General features: G+C 37.6%; 1 protein-coding gene across 4 annotated transcripts in view; it reads left to right on the plus strand.

Moving 5' to 3' along the window:
- The window catches only part of clec16a (C-type lectin domain containing 16A), a 226,728-nt gene that overhangs the window by 91,707 nt on the left and 107,839 nt on the right, over positions 1-27,182 (plus strand). For all 4 annotated transcript variants that reach the window (XM_051933606.1, XM_051933607.1, XM_051933608.1 and 1 more), the window contains exons 13-15: positions 2,315-2,434; positions 2,857-2,966; positions 6,306-6,350. In XM_051933606.1, coding sequence (XP_051789566.1) covers positions 2,315-2,434; positions 2,857-2,966; positions 6,306-6,350 — 275 coding nt within the window. The remainder of the gene's footprint in view (positions 1-2,314; positions 2,435-2,856; positions 2,967-6,305; positions 6,351-27,182) is intronic.

The following is a 27,182-nucleotide window of genomic DNA, read 5'->3' on the forward strand; positions in this document are numbered from 1 at the left end:
CTGCAACTCTTCCATGAAGTCCACTTCTGGCCAGACTTCTCCAGACAGTAGATGGGTGTACCTGGGTCTCACTGGTTTCTGCCAGTTCTGAGCTGATGGCACTGCTGGACATCTTCCGATTTCGAAGGGTAATATGCTTGATGTGTCTTTCATCTGCTGCACTAAGTTTCCTTGGCCGAGCACTGCATCTACGATCCTCAACGTGGCCCGTTTCTTTGTGCTTCTTCAAAAGAGCTTGAACAGCACACCTTGAAACCCCAGTCTGCTTTGAAATCTTTGTCTGAGAGAGACCTTGCTGTTGCAGTATATAACTACCTTGTGTATTATTGTGCTCAATCTTGCCATGACATGAAACTGTCTTCCACAACCTCACCTTGGTAGCAGAGTTTGGCTGTTCCTCACCCAGTTTTAAGCCTCCTACACAGCTGTTTCTGTTTCAGTTAATGACTGTGTTTCAACCTACGTGTGACATTGATGATCATTAGCACCTGTTTGGTATAATTGGTTGATCATACACCTGACTATAATCCTACAAAATCCCTGACTTTGTGCAAGTGTACCTATAAGAATTGATGCTGGTTTGAAGGGAAAAGGTAGGAACACCAAATATTGATTTGATTTAGATTTTTCTTTTGTTTGCTCACTTTGCATTTTGTAAATTGATAACAATAAACAACCATTATTTATATTTCTGAAAGCATTCTTTGTTTACAGCATTTTTTGACACCTGCCTAAAACTTTTTCACAGTACAGTAATCCCTCGCTATATCGCGCTTCGCCTTTCGTGGCTTCACTCCATCGCGGATTTTATATGTAAGCATATTTAAATATATATCGCGGATTTTTTGCTGGTTCGCGGATTTCTGCGGACAATGGGTTTTTTAATTTCTGGTACATGCTTCCTCAGTTGGTTTGCCCAGTTGATTTCATACAAGGGACGCTATTGGCAGATGGCTGAGAAGCTACCCAACGTACTTTTCTCTCTCTCTCTCTTGCGCTGACTTTCTCTGATCCTGACGTAGGGGGATTGAGCAGGGGGACTGTTCGCACACCTAGACGATAGGGACGCTCGTCAAAAAATGCTGAAAGATTATCTTCACTTTGCTCCCTTCTGTGCTGCTGCTTCCTTTAAGCGACATGCTGCACGGTGCTTCGCATACTTAAAAGCACGAAGGGCACATATTGATTTTTGGTTGTTTGTTTTTCTCTCTCTCTCTCTCTGCTCCTGAAGGAGGGGGTGTGAGCTGCCGCCTTCAACAGCTTTGTGCCGCGGTGCTTCGCATACTTAAAAGCCAAACAGCCCTATTGATTTGTTTGCTTTTCTCTATCTCTCTGACATGATCTGCTCCTGACGCGCACTCCTTTGAAGAGGAAGATATGTTTGCACTCTTTTAATTGTGAGACGGAACTGTCATCTCTGTCTTGTCATGGAGCACAGTTTAAACTTTTGAAAAAGAGACAAATGTTTGTTTGCAGTGTTTGAATAACGTTCCTGTCTCTCTACAACCTCCTGTGTTTCTGCGCAAATCTGTGACCCAAGCATGACAATATAAAAATAACCATATAAACATATGGTTTCTACTTCGCGGATTTTCTTATTTCGCGGGTGGCTCTGGAACGCAACCCCCGCGATGGAGGAGGGATTACTGTATACAATGCAAAATTGAACAGTTTTGCTTTTAGTTATGCAATTGATGGTGCCTTGCAAATATAACTGGGGAAAGAGAAGATCTTAGCTGTCTCATGGGTTTACATGTTATGGGTTACACAGATGGACAAACAGTTATTTCTAAAAGTGTTCTCTGCCTTAACGATGGCATTGAAGCAAGGCAATATGGTTTCATTATATCTGTTTGTTTTGTCACTTTTGTTAGTAAATTAAGTCAACTATACAGTGCATTTCCATGCTAATCTGTAGTAAATAAGAGATTCAATGGTAAAAGGATTCTAACCATTTTTTTTTATCTTCAGTTTCTGAATTTTTCCTCACATGTCTGATTTCACTGCAGATGGACCTCAGGTCAGCAGTGTATGTAGGTATCCCTTAACATGACAGGGGAGCTAAATGTGGAGGAGGAGGGAGGCATGGCTGGAGCATTGCCAGGCACTAACAAAAGAAAGCAGGGCTGTAGATTTGGACACTTGCCCAACTGTAGAGGAGACAAGGCTTTCATCCGCGATGGAGGAGGGATTACTGTACTATATATATATATATATATATATATATATATATATATATATATAGTATATTTTACTTTTATATTGTCATAGATATAGGCGATATGAGATAGTATTTGATTTGTTTTATTTTTAGGTGTCAATCCACAGCTTCTAGAGAAGATTCATCTACCCCTTCAACAGGTGGAAAAGAGCACTTACAGCCATGTTCTGACTGAAAGACTTATTAGGATAATGAACCAGGCAGCGCAACCAGGTATTAAATCAGTAGTTTATTCTTTGTATTTTACCCACACATTGCCAGAAATGTCCTGATTAAATGGTGGTTACATGATGGTTTTGACATTTTTTTTTTTTTTTGGAAGATAAATCTTTGTTTTGTTTTTTTTAATTAACAGTGTGTCCTCTATAATTTGTGAATTCTATTTGAAAATATATGTTTATTTAACATTTCTGTATTTACAGTATGAATAATAAGTCTGAACTTTTGTTTCATTAGTCTTTTAATACTGTATAGTGAAATCTGCTATACTGTTTGTATATTAATGAAATCAAAGTAGGAAAGTCCTTCTTCAGAACTGCTGTTGTGAGACTTATAGTAGTTCTATTTAGAAAAACAGAGATCCTAAAACAGTGAAATTTGAACTTTAATTGCTTGAAATGTGTTTGATCTTTTAGATGGGAAAGTCCGATTGGCAACCCTTGAATTAAGCTGTCTATTACTCAAACGGCTAGTCCTGTCTGGAAATGAATGTATTATTAAAGATGTTCACCTGGCTTGCTTGGAGGTATGCTGCTCATAAACTATATGCTTAAAGGTGCATTGTTTCTTTCAGATAATGTTGAATTTTTTGCCTCTATTATGATTGGTTTTATAAAAATCATTTTTATTTGCTTTATTTGAAAGTAATGTACAGTAACACGTGGACCTTCAGTCCTCAAATAAAATGGAATTGAAAGGGGTGAAGTCTTCCAATATAATCAAACATGACATAAATGCTTTTATGAAAAAAAGAAAAGAGCATGGAAAACACAAAGACGAACAAAAGCAAGAATGTGATGAAACATTAAACCAAAAGCCTGAAGCACATTGCTTTATAGTGGCGTTGGTCCTGTATAAAAGTGGTGAGGAAGCACTTTAACTTTTGGAAGCTGTGTGATGTCAGCTGCATGTTTGTAGTTTTTCTTCTTCAGCTTGCCTTCTTTTTGTAAACAGTTCTTCTTCAGTATTGCTGTTGTGAGACTTGCAGTTCTGTTTAGAAAAACGGATTCTAAAACAGTGAATGCATGTCTTGAACAGAAAAGAGAAGAAGCTGTTGATATTGCGTTATGTGTTCTAAATAGCTTTTTGTAGCACTTTCTCTGGAAAGTATATGTTGGGGTGTAGTCCACCAATATAAAGATAAACAATTATGAATTCTGAACACTTGAGCAAAGTCTGTTGGGGGAGTATCAATAAAGGCTCCCATGGAAGCAAAGTTGATGCTAAATATGTGTTCTAAGTAGTTTCTTTTTGCATTTCCTGTGAATTTCTTTTACAACGTGTGGTGGTTTATATAGAGTAAGCAGTAGTGTTTCATTTTAACACAACGTTTTGCTTTACCTCTGAAAAAATAGTGCTCCACAGTGAGCACATACGCAACCCAACATTCCCAAGTAGTGTCTATTCAAAAAACATTGATGTGAGGCAATAAAAGCCATGTTCATATTTGGATGGGAGTTCTGAGGCTTCACAGTGAGCAGCTGGAATTGTGGTCATTATGAGACACTGCAACGGAGGTCACTCTATTGAAGGTGCAGTCACCTGTGCTGTGAGCTAATAGCATCAAGGACTTTGTATCTGGGAGTCAATCTCAGGAGCCTGAATCAGTGAATCAGCATTAACCATCACACCATATTACCTTCTAGCTATTAATGATTGAATGATTGCTGCCTACATTGGTGCTATATGAATAATAAAGGATGGCATCTCAGAGATGTTAGATACAAGAAAATAGCATGCATAGCTAAAAGGTTTACTTTTCATCCCAAATACATTTTCCTAGTTGGAAAGTCAACTGTTTTCTGTTGAACAAGGTTGTACATTTGCATCTTCATTACTTTCGAGAGAAAACACATGTCCAGATGTTTAACTTTCTTAGGGAACTTGTCAGATAGCATTTTTTATTGTCACCCTCACATTTTCAGGATATGCAACAAACATTTGTTGTCATTATCAGACCTTTTTCGCAACTAACCCAAACTCTGATAAAAATGACAAAGAAAAATGCATAAACCAAGATCAGCCATTTTTTGCTTTTATTACTTTTATAGGAAAACCCACATCCCATGCAAATGAACAAATTAATCTTATTTTAGTGTTAATCATTTATCTCTCTAACATCCATCCATCCATTTTCCAACCCGCTGAATCCGAACACAGGGTCACGGGGGGTCTGCTGGAGCCAATCCCAGCCAACATCTCTCTAACATAATGATATAATTTTTTTACTGTCATTGTACACATGATGTACACACGTGATTTACAAGAAGAGCATATACAAAAGAAAAATAGTTTAAAATGCTTCCAGCTTTTTCTGGAAAAAATTATACTCCACCATATCATTCAAATCTATGGGAATCAGGGCCTGGTGAAAATGTTTCCCTTTGTAAAAGTGTATAAGAATTTACTGGTAAATCCATCACTATGTAATTTTAGTGAAAGGCCAAAGATGTAGCTAAATGTTAAACTAACACTTGATATTTTAATATAAAGTTAAATGATCCCTTGACTTCCTCATGCATCTGTAACAGTGATACCTCCCTCCCTGATGTGCTAAATGACTTTTATACACAGTTTGCACTGAACAACACTCCTGTGCAGAAGCCCATTCTTCCCCTGATAACCTGTAGCTTTCTGATCCGTAGCTGATGGACAAAAAAACTCTATCCAGAGTAAAAACATGGAAAAGCTGCTGGACTATACATTATTCCTGGCCATGTGCTCAAGGAATGAGCAGACCAACTGGCACAAATCATCAAGGACATCTTCAATGCCTCCTTGAGCCAGGTGGCAGACCCAATGTGCTTCGAGGCTACCACCAGTAGCACTAGTATCAACCATCATGAAGTGCTTTGATCTTCAGGTCATAAGACACATGAAAGCTGGACTCCACACCATACAGGACCCCTAGCAGCTTACTTATAGTTCATACTGCTTCACTGAGGACACTGGTTTCTAAATGGATAACTAAAGAAAGTTAACATTACTGTCTAATTGGAAATGCAATCATGCCATGCCAGTATAGCCTCAACGTTTTAACACATAGTATGTACAGCACATAGACCACAATGCTTAACTAAAACTGTTTGCTTTTGTAATGCCATATAGTAATGCAACAGTCAAATTGGCAGAAAGGTATCATAACAGACAAATACTTTCATAAATGTGTGGAGCCAAGAGGTTGTGGTAGACTATGTGTGTATGCATCTGTCTGTCTGTCACCTGTGTCACAGCTTGAATTCAAACATACATATTAATCATTGAGCTTCAGTTACCTTGTGCTACTGAGATCTTGAATTGATAAAAGTAATTTTAGTCTTTTGTTCAGTCTCCTTTGCTCCCTCCCTGAATCCCTGGTGGTTTAAAGTGCATGTGGTGGAGAAATTGGGGAATATTTTTGTTTTTTTGTCCCCAGACATATATTCTCGTTGGAGAATAACATCTTGCCCTGCGAGACTAAGCGTAAATTGGATTTTTCTCACATTGATGTGGATGAGAAGGGAGCAAGAGTACTCTAAAAATATGCAAGAGTATGAGAGACACTCGTGTTGCAGATGGATAGAACCCTCTTGCAGAATATGTGAAGATAGTGCCTCACTCTGCACCACACTGATTTCCATTTCTACACTCTTTTCTTTCTGTTTACTTTTTTAGGATTTTTCACCAGTTTGTGTAAAGCTGATAAATAGATGTTCTACTGAATTTCTAATACTGGTGTCATTGTTTAGTATTTACCTTATTAATATTTTAAAAACAGAAATAGGTAGAAAACAAAAAAAGATTTATAGCTTTGCTTGTTATATAGGAAGTGTTATTACCTGGAAATAAATGTATGTTAAAATCACCTGTGCTCTGTCTTTTTCAGGGTGCAAGAGAAGAAAGTGTCCATCTCCTGCGTCGATTTTATAAGGTAACCATGTCACACAGTGAGATCTGCCTTCTTTCTTCATTATTCAAGTATGTTTGTAATATTTTTGCCACATTGGCACACTGTAATTTAGGTGTATACAATGTTAATTGTCTTTCTAATGTTTCCTTATGTAAATTTGATTTTCATATTTACATGTATAAGACAATTATAACTCATTAATGTGGTGAGGGTTTTTTTTTTTTTTTTTTTAAAGCAAATATTTTTTTCAGATAATTAGTGATGTCTGGTATTCAGACTGTGGTCTGATCACTTATCCAGTTTAAAAATATAGTTTAAAATAAAGATTGTGATAGGACAGGTGTGTTCTGGAGTCAGCCCATAAGGACCTGGTCAGTCCAGAATTTGGTAAAGAAACGTTGGTTGTTTTTTTTTAAATCTGAAGATAACAACAGTAGATGAAGTGGAGGTTTAAAATAACATAATAAAAAGTAAACTCTAGGCCTGTCTATGTACATGTGGGTCAACTTACCTAACTATAAATGTGGTTTTCTTCTTATTACCTCATAGACCTCCCCTTCTTCAAGTAACTGATCTCCTCAACCTCCTATCCACTCAAGCCTTTTCCTGCTTCTTTCCCAATCCCAAGTTCACATGACAGAGGGAATGAAGACTGTTGTAAAGCTAGTCCCAGAAGTATTTCTTTAGTGTCAGGTTACCCTTCTGGATCAACCCTACCCCCGAGAGCCTTTATGGGAATCTGAACCATAGTAATTTAAATATGGCACCTATAGAGTAATTTCTCTTCTGAGACATCCTGTCATGTTGCCTTGCTGTTCCTACTGTTATTGCACCATCTGTTCCAAACTAAATAAACAAATAATGTTTCTGCATTGATAGAAGGGTGATACATTACATTATTTTAAAGTACAGACACAACTTTCATCTGGCTGATATTTTGTAAAACCCATGCTTACTGTTTTAGCACATATTCTCTGGGGCTTTCTGCACAATTTCATATTGAGGGAAGTTATACTGGAAGCTAAGGTAGCTTGGCTGTTTTTGTATGTCTGTGTTGAGTTTTCAGTCCCTTTTTCATTTTGCTTTTCTGATAAGTATCTAACTTAGAGAAATATTCAAATTAAGTTTTCATTTAGAGGGAATGTAGGTCAATATTTAATTTAATTTATTGACATATATATTTTTAATGTAAATAATGTATCTTTAATTACATGTTAGATTATTTGGGGAAAACTGTTCAGATGGTTTTAGCTCTGGATGGATTGATTGTTATTCCGTTTTAATTTTTAAATACTGGACAGTACTGTCCTTAAATAGTGGGAGTCTTACATTTCTAAAAATGCATTTTTGTGTTCCTAACATTGTTATCCTAAGTCAGACAGCAAAAAAGTGGTTGCTATGTGACAAAAATGCAGCTACCAAGAACTACTTAAAAGTTATAATGCAGTAGCTTAATTTGGAGGGGTGTGCCTCACAAGGTCTTTTTAGAAATATAAACTGTTTTTAAGGTCACTTTAAAGAAATTCATCTTAACAGCTGCTTTGAGTCAGCTCCCTGCCCCGACAAATGAGTCAGAAGTCTTTCCTGTGATCATTCTGCGTATTTGAAATACCTTTCCTTGTAGTGGTAATTGCTTTTCTAAAACACTTCTTAGTATTCTGTGTTCTTCTCAATATTATAACATTTCTAAACTAAAATGGTTTTTAAGGGAACTAGCAGAACTTCAGTTTCAAGGTTAGGCTACATTGTTTTTTTTTTCATTTTAGCAACATTAAAGTAAACCAGAAAAGCTAAATAGATAAAGAAGCTGTGACAAGTCTGATGTGACCCAGTGTACCTTTGTCGACTTGCTCATTGACCCAGCCCTTGCATTCACAGTAAACCAATAATTTTTGTAGACAGGTAGGTGTATGATGATGGAAAGAAATGTTTAACGTGGTTTTTAAAATTAAGTGTGTTTTTATGTCATTTTAGGCACCATAGATTTCTCACATTGCACAAGTTTAAAAAAAAAAAAAAGCACAAATTACATTTATCTCCTCTTAATTCCATGGACAATGCAAAGAAATCAGTCTTAGTTTGCACCCAGACTTGCTGTAATGTATTTAATAGATAATCTGATCTGCAATATCCCTTCGCTTCAAGGTTTCTTTCTGGTCTATGAAAATTTGAGTTTTTAGTTTGCTCCCTCTGTCCTGAAGTATCTGATCTTTTCAATAAAACTGATTTTCACATATCTTTATGGTTAATAATTAACAGAAAAAATTATCCTTTATTGGTATTGGATGTGGTTTGCATGTTCTTCATTTGCCTTCTAGGGAAGGTGTAAACTCTTAATTATCATAATAAAAAAACTTTTACAATTGCATTGATATTTAAAGGTTAATTTTTTTTATCTATGTATGTATATCTGTATATCTTGCAATAATTTGGCACAATAAAAAATCAGTTGTGTAAATAAATGTGGTAATACATTGCAGAGTAGCAGTTAGTTTACTTTCAGTCAGTCAGTCCAACCCGCTATATCCTAACACAGGGTCACGGGGGTCTGCTGGACCCAATCCCAGCCAACACAGGGCGCAAGGCTTTAGCAAATCCTCGGGCAGAGTGCCAGCCCACCGCAGGGCACACACACACACACACCCACATACCAAGCACACACTAGGGACAATTTAGGATCGGCAATGCATTTAACCTGCATGTCTTTGGACTGTGGGAGGAAACCGGAACACCCAGAGAAAACCCACACAGACACAGGCAGAACATGCAAACTCCATGCAGGGAGGACCTGGGATGTGAACCACTGCTACCACTGCGCAACTGTGCCGCCCTGTTTACTTTCAGCATGAGGAAATTTTTTATCAGTAACCCGCTTAGTAGATAAAGTAATGACACAGAATAATAGTAACGATAGTTTTTACTCAAATTGTTCACTGAAACAAGTACAATGCTGTCACTATCCAGAACCTCCAACATGCCTCTTCAGACCACATGAGCAACAAATGCATACCACCTTCCTAGGGCTTAGTTAATAAAATAAATTAAAAAATATTTCATTGTGTTTCTATTAGTACTCAGCTTTTTAGATGTCACAGAAAATATGTGACCATAAATATCACCTGCTAGGAATCAGAAACTTAAGCTTATTTTCAAGACCACCCATAATCGAAATGACAGCTTTTAACGTATTTATTTTTTAATGAGCTTTTCAGCTCCCTTCTCTTTTGACTTAATTTCAATCATGAGCCAGGGTTGTAGCAACATGCCCCAGTATAACTGCTGTTTTTTTGCAGAATATTTTTGTGATACTCCCATTTGAATTTTTAAGAACTCATTTTTTGAAATTCATAAAATCAGTTTGCTATAAAATAGGGGAATCTAATATAAAATGTGTCCATCACAAGTCAGTTATTTTGAAAAACTCCATTAAAGTAAGGTTTCTGTTATAGCTGTCAGTTATAATGACATTCATTGCTGTTCTTAAGTGCAGTTGCACTTTATATATAAAATAAAAAAACTTGTTTCATGCTGCATAAATGTGATTTGAATTATTGTTTGTTTGTATAAGTAATAAATAATCAAACCTAAACACACAAAAAACCTAACCTGCTAAAGCAACAATGGTGAAACAAAAAATAACTTGTTTTTCAGCAGTTCTTAAACATTTAAACAAGCTTTTCTTTGTCACTGAAATAAAATCCTCTGTAGCCAATTTGATGTCACCATCACTGGCATAGCACATACATGTAATTATCCCTTTAGATTGGGGAACAGGTGTTAATCACAGTGGGCCAGGTGTGAAGAATAGCATGGGTGTGACATCTCCTTAGATTCATACTTTCGTAAGTTTGACATCTTTACTTGTCACTTTTCCCTGATGACTGTTATAAACACAAAAGCAAATCAGTGTATTATTGACTGGTTATATGATCATTTTGAGGCGTGCAATCTTCATGGGATACCCTCGGCGTCATTAAAAACTGCTTACATGATCTTGACCACACTGGCTTTGACCCTGAATTTCTTTGGTGATGAACAATCACCTTGTATTATTCCTGATTGTTGTTTGGACTCTTACAAAGTCAATAGTCTGAACACCTTTATCACTCTTCATATATACATTCATAAAACCACTTAATTCATTTTCAAGACAATACTGGCTGCAATACAGGGGTACCAGTGAGCCGACTCGCACAGATGCCAGTCATGTCACAATAGGCGTACAAGAGTACTATGAAGAAAATTCCACTAAGACATGAAGAGAACATTCATAATAGTTTACTCAGATTTGTTAGAATTCTAACAACAGTTGAATTTCATTTAAAGCTACCATAATTATGAACAGTTTTTGTTATTTTTGTACACAAATGCTATGAAATGCATTACTGTAGTTTGCTTCACTAAAACTGGAGCGTATGAAAACTCAGTGTTGTAAATGGAGTATAATCTTCTTGGTTCCTGTTTTCTTTGATGTCTGCTTCCCAAGAAAAACCACAAAGACTATCAGATCTTCTTTTCATAGTTCTCTGGCTGCTGGTTGCTGTTGTTTAATTTATGGGTGGCGTTTCCTACCTATGGATTTAAATTTATGTGGCATTAAAGTAGCACATGCAATTTTACAAAGTTTGCGGTAGGAATAATATTTTTAATCAGTTTTTGGAAATCTGCCTTTCTCTGCAGATTTGTCTTTTCAGATTAGTTTATAATTCATAGTTTTCAGTAAAATATAGTTAAAGTTTCTGAACATAAATTTACTTCTTCATCTTCCAAAGTCTGTGTCTTGCTTGATATGTATGTTGCACTATCCTCATTGCAAGTGTATTTCGCAGATTGCACATCATCCTTTTAAAAACATGTTCTTTTACTTCACAGTCTAGAAACGCACCCACAGACACTTCAAAAAAGAACAAAGCACTTGAATATGAGTGAATAAAAATAGCAATTAGTTTGTCTTTTAATGCTGATTGAACTTCTTGAAACAAACACCCATGAAGGCGGCACATCAACATCATCAACCAAGAGTCAGTGGTATAAGAGGTACATGTGAGAGTGTCTTGTCTATGGTTTAGATTTCAGCTGTCCAGCTGTGCCCTGGTGGCTTGGTTTGGAGATAAGGTCCAAAGACTGGAAGGCTCAATGAGTTTTAAAAGACAACACTTAGAAATGAAATCATTGTGATAGACAGAAAGGCAATAAATGATTAAATGAGCAAATTTAATTTCATGTGTACTCTTACTCAAAAAACTATACAACTCCGTATTCACCCCTTCATCTCTTTTTGTCTGTAATTAGAATGTTTATGTAGGTTGGATATATTAAATATTTTGTACCTGCTCTTCATGACTAATCTTATTTTCTTGTTTGACACTAGATAATAATGCTTCTAAAGAGACTTGCCTCACAGCTCACATAATTTCTCATATTCCAAGTACAAACTATAATACCAGGCTATTCAAAATGAAAGAGTAGATTTCAAAAATGTATTTCTAACAAACTGTATAAGACAGAAACACATTCCGCACATCACAGATAGAGGAAAGTTCAAAGTTTAAAAGCCCGCCTAAAAGTACCAGTGAATGCCACAAGTTTAAAAGCCCGCCAAAAAGTACCAGTGAATGCCACCGAGCACCGTTTCATAGTAAAATGGCGACAACACCACAAGAGAAATCATTTTGTGTGCTGCAATTTGCAAAGTGCGAGTCTATTGTTGAAATGCAATGTGAATTCCACCGGTGGTTCAACAAACAGCTGCCTCGTCATAAGCAAATTTACTAGTGGAATAAAAATTTGTAGAAGAAGGTTGCATATGCATACGTAAAAGCACTGGTCGTCCACGCATCTCAGATGAAAATGTTTAGTGTATCTGAGGTATGTTCAAATGGAGCCCTAGAAAATCCACATCATGGCCAAGCATTGAACTTGGAGTTCCTCAAGCAACGGTATGGCATGTTCTTAGACAGTGTCTGTATATGAAGTATTGCAAGTTGCAATTAGTGCAGATATCTTCAAGAAGATTCAAATGACTTCATTGTCATGCAAGATGGTGCCTCGCCTCATTTCTACTTGAATGACACCATTCCAGGATGATGGATTGGAAGAGGTGGACAGCAAGATCTTGCTCATTATCTATGGCCTCCCAGGTCTCCAGACCGTACCCCCTTCAATTTTTATCTATGGAGGTACATTAAAGAAAGAGTGTTTGTTCCACCTATGCCCACTAATCTTCAAGATTTGCGACATCGAATTGAGGAAGCTGTGAATTCAGTAACTAGGGACCAGTTGACTCATGTGTGGCAAGAAATGTTGTACCGTTTTGATGTTTGTCACACTACCGATGGTGCTCATGTTGAGTGCATGCAACCTCAAGGACCATAGGACTAAACTTTGAACTTTCCTCTATCCAGTGATGTGCGGAATGTGTTTCTGTCTTACACAGTTTGTTTGATATAATTTTTTGAAATCTACTCTTTCATTTTGAATAGCCCTGTACTTTAATAAGTGTTTATATATGCAAGCTAAATATAAGCATAGATATAGCAGAAAAACATGTCTGCCTAACCATTTAAAGCATAAATCACAATCACATTCTAATAATTTATTATTTTTGCTGCTGTACACTATGGCCATTGATTTAAATTAGTACAAAATTACCTTGTGAAACTATTGCAAAAATATGTCACCTTTTCAGACCTATTTGGAAGGCTCACCTTACAGTGAGTAAAATAATAATTAAATAATGATTAAAATTACAAATCCATCTGTGCTGACTACAAAAGAAACCTCATGCTGCAATCTGCTTAGAGGAAAACAAAGGCTTGGACTGGGAGTAATTGTAGTATAAAAATCATGTAATGTAGCTCGGTAGTAATGGTCTCAGAACTGTATATGTTCAGCTTTGACTTGTGTTGGCAGGTTGTTGGAAAAAATCGTAACAGCCTCCCATCATTACAAAACTAGTCTTAACAAATACAGTACATGCTAACATCAAGAGTCTGCTGCCTTTTCCACCCAAGTTTGAACTTGTTATACAGTGGAACCTCGGGTCACAAATGTCTCGGACCACGTACAAATCGGGTTACAACCAAAAAGTTCGTCAAACTTTTGCATCTGTTCACGACCACACACTCGGGTGACAAACAAGCCAGTTTCCCTTCTAGTTCGTACGCGCCGATGATTTCCACACGTGTTCAGTCTCTCCCCGTGCATTCCCTGTGCAGCGAGCAAGAGAGCGCGAGTGAGCCGGAGAGCGCGAGAGAGAGAGACCATATATATATTTACATACAGCTGGTATGGTCCGGAACAGATTAATTGTATTTACATACAATCCTATGGGGGAAATCACTTCGGGTGATGACCAAATCGGGTTGCGACCAGAGTTTTGGAACAAATTACTGTCATGACCCAAGGTTCCACTGTACTTCTTTTTTTGCTTCATGAGCACCCTGTGACATTTCAGTATTTAAAGGATCAGATTCTGCAACTGCACTGGACATATGGTGGCAAACAGATTACAGTAATCCCTCGCTATATCGCGCTTCACCTTTCGCGGCTTCACTCTATTGCAGATTTTATATGTAAGCATATTTAAATATATATCGCGGATTTTTTGCTGGTTCGCAGATTTCTGCGGACAGTGGGTCTTTTAATTTCTGGTACATGCTTCCTCAGTTGGTTTGTCCAGTTGATTTCATACAAGGGACGCTATTGGCAGATGGCTGAGAAGCTACCCAACTTACTTTTCTTTCTCTCTCTCTTGCGCTGACATTCTCTGATCCTGACGTAGGGGGATTGAGCAGGGGGGCTGTTCACACACCTAGACGATATGGACGCTCGTCTAAAAATGCTGAAAGGTTATCTTCACGTTGCTCCCTTCTGTGCAGCTGCTTCGTGAAGTGACATGCTGCATGGTGCTTCGCATACTTAAAAGCTCGAAGGTCACGTATTGATTTTTGATTGTTTGTTTTTCTCTGTCTCTCTCTCTTTCTCTGCTCCTGACGGAGGGCGTGTGAGCCGCTGCCTTCAACAGCTTTGTGCCACGGTGCTTCGCATACTTAAAAGCCAAACAGCCCTATTGATTTGTTTGCTTTTCTCTCTCTTTCTGACATTCTCTGATCCTGACGCGCACTCCTTTGAAGAGGAAGATATGTTTGCATTCTTTTAATTGTGAGACGGAACTGTCATCTCTGTCTTGTCATGGAGCACAGTTTAAACTTTTGAAAAAGAGACAAATGTTTGTTTGCAGCGTTTGAATAAAGTTCCTGTCTCTCTACAACTTTCTGTGTTTCTGTGCAAATCTGTGACCCAAGCATGACAATATAAAAATAACAATTTACACATATGGTTTCTACTTCACGGATTTTCACCTTTCGCGGGGGGTTCTGGAACGCAACCCCCGTGATGGAGGAGGGATTACTGTATATTTCTAAAGTTGTAGAATAGCTTTTTCTATACATATGGTCCTTGACAGCTTTGAGAAGCTGGCTTAACATTTAAATGAAACAAGTGTAAGCTGCAAAGTACAAAGCATATTTTTTTGTGCTATTCTTCAAGCCAAGGGTTAATTAATTCATTGTTGCATCGATGAAGCAAGCTTGAGTGTGGTACAACTTGTGTTCTGGGAACAGCACCTTTTCTTTCCTTAAATGACTTTAGTACAAGCAGTTTTCAGCAAAAGCCAAGTGATAAGCAGTTATAAGAGCACAAGAGAAATCATTTTGGGGCTTTAAATATGCACTATTATCTGTGCTGTCAGGAATCTGCATAGTTTGTTGACATTACAGTCACAAAAAGTTTGAAGTCTAATGATTTGAAGTCTCTTCAGGAGTTTTTGAAAATGAATTACAGGCAATTGAGTAGAAAATGTGTTCATCACACTGTTACCTTCAAGTTGGAAATTCACTCTTATAACATGTAATATCACATAACTGCTTTGTAATGATGATATTCCTTGTCTCACTAGAGTTTAAGAGTTAGTTATTCAATATGCCTATAAAGGCTATATCATTGCTTAAGTCTTGTCATGTCTCAGTAAGGCTCTTTAAGTTCTATACGGTGACAGTAAGGTGCTAACAGGACAAGAGTCAGAGTTTTAGCAATAAGCAGTTGCAGTAAACATACACTGTAAGCATGGGGAAATATTTGAAGGAAGATGAGAATAGTCTAGTTAACCATTTCTTACCAGTATGGCTTGGATTTTGCATCCCTTGTTTTTCTTGGCTGTCAAGCAACTAAAATGAGATTTGGAACAGATGTATATTTTGTATACTTTTTAAAATGTTGGATAGTCCTGCATTCAGCTCCTCTGGTCTGGTCCCCTTTTACTGAAAAATGTCATGAGGTCTACAAAAGCATCATTCTTTCTTATGCCTAGCCTGATAATAGTAGTTGTCTTCCTTTCTTGGTAGTTCCCAGTGGATTTGGAGACCATGTTAATTTATTGTGCTTATATCTCTACTTGCATTGGTCATCTTGAAACAGCATAGTTTCTCATCCATACCGTAAAATCTATCTATCTATCTATCTATCTATCTATCTATCTATCTATCTATCTATCTATCTATCTATCTATCTATCTATCTATCTATCTATCTATCTATCTATCTATCTATCTATCTATCTATCTATCTATCTATCTATCTATCTAAAAATGGCTTTTAACAAGTCAGGTTAGTGTCAGACCCTCATAAAGGAAAACCATGCTCTAGTGGTCATTGTCAATGTCAATTTATTTATATAGCACATTTAAAATAACATAGTAATGCTGTGGCCAAAGTGCGTTACAATAATAGAATAAAAGAAAAACAAAACAATTAGCATAAAACATAAATAGAAATAAAATATATGAACATAAAATAAAATAAATAATAAATAGAAGTAATGTTGTATACATAAAAAAAAATAGAAGTAATGTTATATAATCACAAAGAGGAAACCATCAGTATTACTGAAGGTCACGGAATGCAAGTAAATAGAAATGAGTCTTTAATCTTGTTTTGAACAGTTCAATTGTAGACGACTCCTTTATATGATGAGGTAAAGAGTTCCACAGGCGAGGGGCAGCTGCAAGAGCCCTGTCCCCCTTGGTTTTACACTTGGTACGAGGGACAACCAGAGACAGCTGACCAGAAGATCTAAGCACTGTAGATGGCTGATGTAAAACACACATTTCAGATAAATAGGCAGGAGCAAGCCCATGTAAAGATTTAAAAACTAGCAGCAAGATTTTAAAATCAATTTGAAAACTGACAGGCAGCCAGTGTAAAGAAGCTAAAATAGGAGAAACAGAGTCATACTTTCTTGCCCCAACCAGAAAGCGAGCGGCAGCATTTTGGACCAACTGTAATCCCAGAAGACAGCGAGGTGCAGTAATCAAGGCGAGAAAAAATAAACGCATGAGTAGCTATCTCAAGATTCCTAGAAGATAAAAAAAAGGCTTTATCTTACCTAATAGACGAAGTTGGAAAAAGCAACTCTTGACTACAGAATTTACTTGTTTCTCAAAAGAGAGGTTACTGTCAAAGGTAACACCAAGATTGCGGACTTGAGGTTTGGAAAAGACGGAGAAAGAGCTGAGAAGTCCAAGACCAATTTGGGCTTTAGTTGATGGACCCACTATAAGCACCTCCATTTTATTTTGATTTAGATCAAGAAAATTATTAGCCATCCAGGATCTTAGTTCAGACAGACAGTTGTGGAGTTGATTTGTTGTAGAGTTGCAGACAGGAATATAAACCTGAGTATCATCAGCATAGCAGTGAAAAGAAATGTTAAATTTCCTAAAAATCGCTCCAATAGGGTGAAGGTATATAGAGAATAAAATAGGACCCAAAATGGATCCCTGAGGAACACCATATTTAAGAGGAGCAGTAGATGAAGAAGAGGAATTAAAAGTCACTGAAAAGTGTCTACCAGTTAAATATGACCTGAACCAGTTAAGAGCAGTCCCTTTAATCCCAACAAGATGTTCAAGCCGCAACAGCAATATTTCATGCTCAGTAATGTCAAAGGCAGCGGACAGGTCAAGGAGGAGAAGGACTGCCGCATCACCTGAGTCAGTAATAAGAGAGATGTCGTTGAACACTTTCAGGAGTGCCGTTTCAACACTATGATAACGCCTAAAGCCAGATTGGTAGATCTCAAATAAATTATTGGAATTAAGGTGATCAATCAATTGATTATAAATAATTCTTTCTAGAATTTTAGCCAGAAATGGCAGTTGGGAAATTGGACGAAAATTGGCTAAAACTCTAGGATCTAATTCTGCCTTTTTTAGATGGGGACGGACTGTAGCATGTTTAAAAAATGAGGGCACAACCCCCAAACTAATAGAATCATTGATAATAGCTAGTAAGGGTGGGCCCAACACATCAAAGGCTTCCACTAAGAGACGTGGTGGTACAATATCCAGAGGACTGGGGGCTGGTTTAAGGGTGTCAATAGTTCTTTTTAGCTGTGAAAGTGAGACTAGATCAAAGGATTCTAAGACAATGTCATGATTAACAGTTGAAAGTTCATAGCCCGTTTGAACAATGCCACGGTGGATAGTATCGATTTTGCTGACAAAGAATGATAGAAACTGGTCACATGAATGAACAATGCTATTTAATCCCATCGCAGAATGAGGGTGAATGGCCTCATTAATTGAATTAAATAAGACCCTAGGATTCTTTGAGTGACGGGATACTAAATCGGCAAAGAAGTTTTGTTTTGTTATCTTAACTTCAGCCTGGAAATTGAAAAGAGAAGACCTAAAAATCTGTTTAGAGACAATCAGTCCATCTTTTTTCCAATGCCGTTCAGCAGTTCGACAGGCGCAGCGCAGTGTTTGTGTATTTTCATTTAGCCAGGGAGCAGGTCTACCCTTATTACTACGTATCTTGGGCGGAGCAATTGAGTCTAAAACCATTTTACAGGAAGAATTAAATTTTATGACATAATCATCAATACCATTATTTTGGTCATGCACATAAAGACTAGAGAAAATGGTTTTGCAATCAGATATAATAGAAGAATTTAAAAAGCGTGAGCAGCGTGAGGGACAGCTATTAGTCGGGACATCAACAGTAATATTCAGATCCATCATTATAGAAAAGTGATCAGTAAAAGAAACATCACATAAATCAATATTATTCACTGAAATATCACGAGTAAGAACGAGATCAAGGGTGTGACCGAGAGAGTGGGTTGGCGTATTTATATGCTGTATGAAATCAAATGAGTTCAATAGTTATAAAAAGTTATTGACCAAAGGTTTCGATTGACAACAAACGTGAATGTTGAAATCACCAACAATAAATACTTTGTAATGAGAGAGGGTGATATCAGCCAAGAGATGAATATATCATTAATTACAGGAGGTCTATAAACCACAGCAAACAACAAAGAAGGGGAGCTGCACACTTCGAAAAGTTGCAGTTCGAAGCTACTAAACGGACACCTTGTAGGGCTCAGACACAAGAACATACTTTTAAAAACAGTGGCAATAAACCACCTCCCCACGCCGAGTCAGGCGAGGAGAGTTTAAAAATGAATAACCTGGTGGAGTCATGTCAGTAAAACAAGAAGAGTCACCATTTAAAATCCAAGTCTCAGTGATGAAGAAGAAATCCAGATTATTTGAGGTAATAAAGTCTTGCAGAATAAAAGTTTTATTAGACACTGACCTCACGTTCAAGAGAGCAGCCTTGATAGAGGTAGAAGAGCTCATTGCAGGATGAGCATGGGTGAGCGTGCGAAGATTAGCAGTGTTTACTACTCGATTGCAGGCCAAGGAAAAGTGATGCTGTCTTGAAATGGAGAAATTAAATCCGGTATCCAGCGCCCATGAACCAGTGATGGAGTCCTGAGCAGGAGAAGATGGGTCATAGACGATTCGCAGGCATCGGGAATCAAAGCTCTGGGACTTGAGTCGGCGTTGTTTAATAGCTATTCCGGCTCTTTTCCCGCAACGGCAGTGGGTGCGTTTGCGTCTCCGAGGGTCATTCAACTCACTGATACAGGGGAACACCGGTGTCCAGGTGAAGAAGTCAGGAGATGAATAAAACAAAGGTGGAGGTTCACAAAAAATCCAATCAGGAGATGAAAATTGAGAGGAAAGCAAGTCAGAAAATATGTTTAGTAAAGACTCACGATCATAGGACAGTGGCCGTTGGGATAAACTAAAACATAAAAACAAAGTTAAAACATAGACTAGAGAGACGAGCAGACGGCCAGCCACACCAGTCGGCGCCATCGAAACTCTGATATCAATCAATAGCAAAGTCCAATAAACAGAAGCAAAAATTCACAAAAAACCAGAGAATCCAACAATACGATAGCTCTTCACCAAATCCAATGACACTCCACTAGGACCTTCTCCTCAACCTCAATATCAATTGTCATCAGTGCTTCAAAGACATGTGCAAAGATAATTTGAACTATTGACAAGAGCTTGCTTAGAACACCTCTGGTTCTAGAAGGTCTAGTATTTGACAAAGTGTATAAAGCCAGGATTATCAATTGGTGGCCTGTACGCAAGATTTCTCGTGGCCTAAGCCGTCCTTCTCTAATACATTTCTTTTTTCAGTTATATTAAAATAACGTTCAAATGTTTCTGGAAACTGTAAATGTGAAGCATCTACAAAATCGAGCATATTCATTGAGATTGAAGGGATCAGAGTCTAATTTCATGTTAAGATATGCAAGATCTGGTAGAGAGTTCATAATGAGATTACATACTGTAATCCATTCCAATTTTGATTTTTTTAGTTCTATAGCGTTTGAATGTCATCACAGGATCCTGTTTGGTTTAACTTGATATGTTAAAGTCATGCTGCTCCTTCAAGGCAAAAAAAAGTATTACTGTCACATTTATTATTGTCTGAATTAGTTCTAAAATAAAAATACATGACTCAAGTTAGGTTGTGAGAGAGCAGTGATTTAAGTCTGTGACCAATAAGCTGTGAGTTGTAGTTGCTTTAACTTTTGTTACTTATTTTAATGAGTTAGTTAAAAATTATATCAAAATCAATTGCTTTTTAGACAGCATCATGCATAGCCCTGATAAAGAAATGGAAGCTGTACATAATCTTATTGTAATGGACATAACTAGTGCTACATTTATGTGTTCAACTCTCCATTCATTTTCCTACAAGCTGATCTATACCTATTGCTATTCTACAGGTGACAAAATGAGTTGCTCCGTATGTTCATTCTAACATAGAAGTTTAATTTTTTTTAGTTCTTCAAACTATCCATGTTCACATGTGATATGCATGTGGTTTTGAAGCAGGCCATTCAGATAATATGATCTAGAATGTGCTAATGAAAGCATATAATTGCTGAAACATGTAATTAATGGAGCTGTTTATACAACATATTTAATTTGTCATTAGTATTCATTAGTATAACAACTTAAACATGACAGACATATTTAATTTTTATAGCAGAAAATGAAATGCTACCTCTTGTTAAGATTAGTTACTATATGGCCATGAGTCCTGTCCAATAGCAAATTCTGATTTTGCATTACAGCTAAGCAATAATAATGTCTTATTGCAGTGGTTCCCAAACTGTGGGGTGGGCCCCCTTAGGGGGGGCGCGAAGATGTGAAAAAAAGAAAACAAGAATTGAAAATATGAAAAATACATCTATTGAAACCAAAACAAATTGACTTAAAATAAATGTAGAGTTAGATGAATGTCGATAAAAGTTAAGTAGGTATAATAAAATATGCATCTATGATATATCATTAATTAAAAAAGAACAAATTGGTATTAGTGGGCTCCTTTCAAAAAAAGCGTTAGGGTGGCGCGATTAAATCAGTTATGAAAACTTGGGTCGCAAATACTTAAAGGTTGAGAAACGCTGTCTTATTGCATATGTGCAGACCTTTAAAACAGCATAACAAAGGATGTTTTACAGAAACTTTTAGATCCATATTACTAACCGAGAATGCTAAACCGGATGATGGACGCAGGCACATCCGGCAATGGGCCGTAGCTGCAAAAAGACGTACTGCGCAGGCGCAAAAAGAGTCCGCGAGAGTCGGCTGAGGAGCCGAGAAAGGCGGACAAAAGAGGGCGAGAGAGGCGGATGAGGGGCCGCGAGAGGCGGACAAGACCACAGAAAAAAGGAGTGAGCACAGGAAAAATGGAGAAATGAGGCGCAAAGAGCACCGAAAAAAGGAAAAGGCACATAAAAAAGTATTCAAAAGCAAGCAAAGCACGAAACACATTGCACACGAAACTACACCCAAAAAAAAAAAAAAAAAAAAAAAAAAAAGGATCGCGCACAACAGCAAGGCACCCCCCCCCCCCCCCCCCACAGGCACCGGACGGGACACACACCAAGAGGGGGATTCAACAAGCCCATGGAACACAAAAAAAAGAACACAAAACCACCCCACAGACCCTACAAGCAAGGGACGGGACACACACAAAGAGGGGGATTCAACAAGACACAGGAACACAAACAGAAAGAAGACGCTCACGCGACAACAATCCTCAACCACCCCCTCCCCCCCCAACACACACATCCATAAGAAGTAACACCCAAAGCCACATATTCTAAAGTGAACATCAACACCTTCACACTAGACAGCATAGGTGTCAGCATTGGTGGATCTCCTTACAATAAAGCACTATTAACCGTTCAACTGCAGAAAAGGAAACATATTAACAGTGACTGCGATCCTCCTTATTACTTATCCATATTTCGCATGCTGAGAAAGAAACAAGTCATGAATACACGGTCACGGGTACAAAACGAAAAGGAAAGGATAACAGGAACAAACACACGAACACAAAAGAAACAATAAAATAGACGGCTATGCAGCATAGGTGGATCTCATTACAATAAGGCACTATTAACCGTTCAACCGCAGAAAAGGCTCCATATTAACAGTGAGTGCAATACTCCTTATTACTTATCCATATTTCTAAATGAAAAAATGTCTCGACTCCAAAAACGCAAAGCTCAACTAAAGCTTCTAACTAACGATGTACCTAAAAGTAAAAACTTTATGAACTGCATTAGATCCTACAATAGTTCATTTGCTTTTGCATATACCGGAGTAAATATCAGGCCACCAAAAGGCAATGGCCCATACTGCTTTCGCATATGTGCACAGATACTGCATCGCATTGGAACAGTGCACCCTGAAGCAAATCAACAACACAAATATGCACAAATCTACATCCTAGATCCACATTACGCAAACTATCAATCAAAGTGCTGCATCGCAACAGGCACGGATTCAAAACGAAACACCTCCCGTCTCAGACATACGTTAATGGCAGCGAAGGCTACAACGGGCTTCTCACACAGCACAGGCAAATCGATTACAGCTCCAAAACAACACGTCCCAAATACTGGACATACAACGACGCGCCTCTCAAACGGCACAAGGAAAACATACACCAGGAAAATTCATTCGGATGAGTCATTTGCAATCATTGTCATTCAGTTCACTTCCCTGAAGAAACAACTGGCAATACAAGTTATACATTTACACGTTGTTGTCAAAAGGGTCAAATTACACTGCCTTCTTTACATTCATATACTGAATATCTACAGAAGCTTATAACTGACGATGTACCTGAAAGTGAAATCTTTATCAACTACATTAGATCCTACAAATCGCTATCCACTATGAACATTAACGGTGGCACTGCACGTGACATCCGTCTTGAAAAAATGTTGTTTATTGATGAATGTTCAATGGCATGAAGTCACTTACTCAACACCATTCATAAACTTCTACAAACGTTTATGAATAATAATATTCGATTTAGAGGAAAGGTACTTTTATGAGTAGGAGATTTTAGACAGTGATTAGCTATTCTTCCAGATGCCATGCACTCAGCTATTGTTCAGTGCACCTTAAAATACGCAGACAATTGGCATTGCTTTCAAAAGATACAGTTAGTAAAAAAGATACGATATCCAGAACCAGATCATAACAATTGCTTATTACAACTGAGAGATGGTACACTCACCAATACAGATAGACTTCAGCCACATATTATTACAATTCCTCAAGCCTTTATCTGCGACGACTTAGTTACAGAAACATTTGGAACAGCAATCTCATTAGACCAAATGCCCCTTTTAACACAACGCACTATATTATGTCCAAAAAATATTACTGTGGAAAACATTAATACCCAAGTCATTCCATTACTTCCTGGAGAGACACAACTCTTTCTAAGCTCTGACAAACTTGACTCTGATCACAACAATAACCATCTTAAATGACCTTACAAGTTCTGAGCTGGAATTACCTTTTACACTTAAACGGCGTGTACAAAGAAATTTTCAAATAAACCTTTACACTGTGCCACACACTTTATTGTTTGCTTTCTATTTGCATCATCTACACCGTCACACTATTCTATATCTCATTCATACATCACGCTCTTTGTCATTCCCAACACCAGGGGTTGGCGAGCGAAGCGAGCAGGGGGCGGAGCCCCCTAGTAATGGATTAATCTTAAAATGATGTTTCATTTCACAGAAATTGCCTTAAAGTTGCAACAAATGTAAACAAAAAAGTGAGTACATTCAAACACCAGGGGCCTCATGTATAACGCCGTGCGTAGAACTCGCACTATAACATGGCGTAAGCACAAAAGCGGGAATGTGCGAACGCACAGAAAAATCCAGATGCAGGAATCTGTGCGTACGCAAACTTTCACGTTTTTTCCACTACATAAATCCCGATCAGCGTGAAAAGTAACGCACGTGCACGCACCTTCTGTCCCGCCCCAACTCCTCCCAGAATTATGCCTCTTTGAATATGCAAATTGATATAAATAGCCTTCTGTGAAAAGACAATGGGAAAAGCATGGGGGAAATTAAAAGAATTTCAGCGAATACCAAGTGGAGGCAAAGGAAAAACGTATAATTTGTTGGTTTAAACAGTGGTATAATCAACAAAAGAAAGTTGATCGAGTGACATAGTGTTGGAGAAACTGGAAAGGTCAAGTTCACAGAGTCACACAGTGCCCAAAATAAAAAAAAAGTTGTCACATATCAAAGTCGGCGTGAAAAGGCGTCTCGTAGCGGACCGTCTGAGTGTCATATGAAAGCTTATTAGGGTACAGAGAAAAAAAAATAGGCACACAGTGGGAAAAAAAGCACGAAATGTCAACTTTAATCTCGAAATTTCCACTTTAATCACGTAGTTTATTTTGTCATTAAAGTAGAACATCATAAACTTCATCTTAAAATCGTTTATTTTACTAGTTTCTCAAATCCCATCGTAACTAAAGTAGCACGTTAAATGCTTTGTTCTGTGTTTGATCTCCTATGTGCTCTATGTGTGTGAATCACTACGTGCTTCCGTTCTTTCTCTTTCTCCGACAGGACACAGAATCCATTACATTCGAGATATTACAGCTCTCTGAATAATTAAAATACTGAGATGTATACGTGATATCTTTTTCATGATGATAGGAATGAAAGCATGTTATTAAACATGGGAACACGGTGGCGCAGTGATTGTTCATATCTCACGCAAGAGGCTTGCTGCGCCATGCGTGACCTTCGATGAAATAATTTATTACAGAAGTACTGTCTCTTTCAAACGTACTAACCTCCAATTCCTGTCCTTACTTTTCTTTCTCCAAATACCCAATCGCCACACAATCAGCTCTGTAATAGACGTTAAGCCATCTGTAAGCTTAGAACGCCGATTCTTCAAAACATTTAAGAAACATTGAAATATCTTCGTAGTACGTGTTTAATTATTCTCTCCTTCTATCCTTCCAGTGTCACGTCAGCACCAGTAATAATACAGCGCAAGGCAGGAGCTATCCGTGAACTAGCTAGTGCTGCGGCACCGTGTCTTCACATGTTTAATTATTAACAATACAGATTATTTAAATGAAGTTAAAGTTTTATCTGTATACTATAAGCAACATATTTTCCTCCATTTCATCTTAAAAATGATATCGTCATCATACACGCTTTATATAGTGGCGCAGGTTGTGCAATATTATAACTGTAGTGCAAGTTTACAGTGGGGTAATTGTACTTATAAGTACAGACAGTTCTACAAGGAGCACTTGATTGAGAGCATTTATAGTTCTTGGGATGAAACTGTTTCTGAAACGTGATGTCCGTTTTGCCGTGGCTGAGGCAGCATGTGCTTGAAACTGTATACCGATAATTCTCTTTCCGATCAGCAGCTGCTGTAATTCCCCACTCAGATACAGTGATATAAATACTCCGTGTGGTGCAGTGAGAGTAATATGGAAAAAGATGATCAGCTGTGGCAACCCTTAACGGGAGCAGCTGAAAGAAGAAGATGTGAGAGTTACAACGCTAAAGCAGTTATGGTATTTGGAATACTATGGCTATTCCCTGGACCATTATATTTCTACAGGTTAATTACAATCAGATGCATTATACTAATAAACAATATGCAGTTAATTTCAGTGTATTTATAAAGCCGAGTCAGGAATGTGGGTCTAAGAAAGAAAGGGTAACCACACAGGAACAGTAGCACTGCTTTGACGCTGGGTGCCGCCAGTCTGCAAAACCGAGTGGAGAAATTGCGTATGCCAGGGTATGAGATACCGTGGAAATGTGCATGGCTTTATGCCAAGTTTAGGTTTTATACATCGCGATTTGAGCGTGGAAACGTTCGTACGTAAGATTTCTGTGCGTATGAATCGTTTATACATGAGGCCCCAGGAGTTTATGACATTTGAAATTTGAATTAATATGACATATCAATTAAATATTACTCTTCAGTAAGTGTTATTATCCTGCTAATGGTTCTTCAGTGTATTGGTACAAACAAATGTCTAGTAATGTGACTGTCTGTTAAATCTGATTTGAAAAATGTGTTGGTACAAAAACAGTTTTAAAGTATTTGGATTAATTTAAATATCTAATTTAATATAAATGACTAATAGTCACTGAAATAGCCATGTTTCTGAAAAGAGTGTTACCTCACCTTGTACTTTTTTATGATAATGGCTGTCTCATTGCAGATCTGAGAGGTCTCCTAAGCACTTAATAAACTCGGCACAATAAATACCTACTTTTCTGTCCAGTCATAATTTTTTCAGTAGCTAGTTTATAAAGTTAATTTTGAACATAACTTTTACTATTACCCAGGAAGTAATGTGATTGGGTACAACCACTGAGGATTTTCGTGAAAACCATTTAAATGCTAATCGCAGTGGTAGTGCTGCTGCTTTGCAGTAAGGAGACTGTGGAAGATTGTGGGTTCGCTTCCCGGTTCCTCCCTGTGTGGATAGCGCTTTGAGTACTGAGAAAAGCACTATATAAATGTAATGAATTATTATTAGTATTATTATTAATTTGAAATTATATTAACAACAGAATTAATTCAGTGTAGCAAATGCTTGATGATTCCATATGTTGTGTAAGTATAGATTTAACAGGTATGAACTGACTTAACATGTGTAATGTGATTGAATGGGAGTATCCAGAAGTTAATGAGGAAGTGTGAGATGTGTGTGTGTGTGTGTGCGTGTGTGTGCGTGTGTGTGTGTGTGTGCGTGCATATGTGTGTTGGGCAGGTTCTGACACAAAGAGTATCTGCTGTGTGATAATTTGGTCTCCATTCAAATGCATTTGTTGACCCTTGCTGTAAAGTTTATAATTAGTTGCAAAGAAAGCCCAAAATTTCTACTAAACATTATATCAAAAACGCATATGAATACATTTATTCATCATCATACACCAGAAACCAAGACCAAATGGATGTGCATTATTATCCAAAACCACTATTTTGACACATAACTCCGAATGCATAAAAATGTGCTGGAAGCTTCAAGGTTGAGCCATGCACAATCACCTTAGGTAGTTGCCTGAAACTTTGGGTCACTTATGCAGTAT

The sequence above is a fragment of the Erpetoichthys calabaricus genome, chromosome 11 (assembly GCF_900747795.2).
Source record: "Erpetoichthys calabaricus chromosome 11, fErpCal1.3, whole genome shotgun sequence".
Lineage (NCBI taxonomy): Eukaryota > Metazoa > Chordata > Cladistia > Polypteriformes > Polypteridae > Erpetoichthys > Erpetoichthys calabaricus.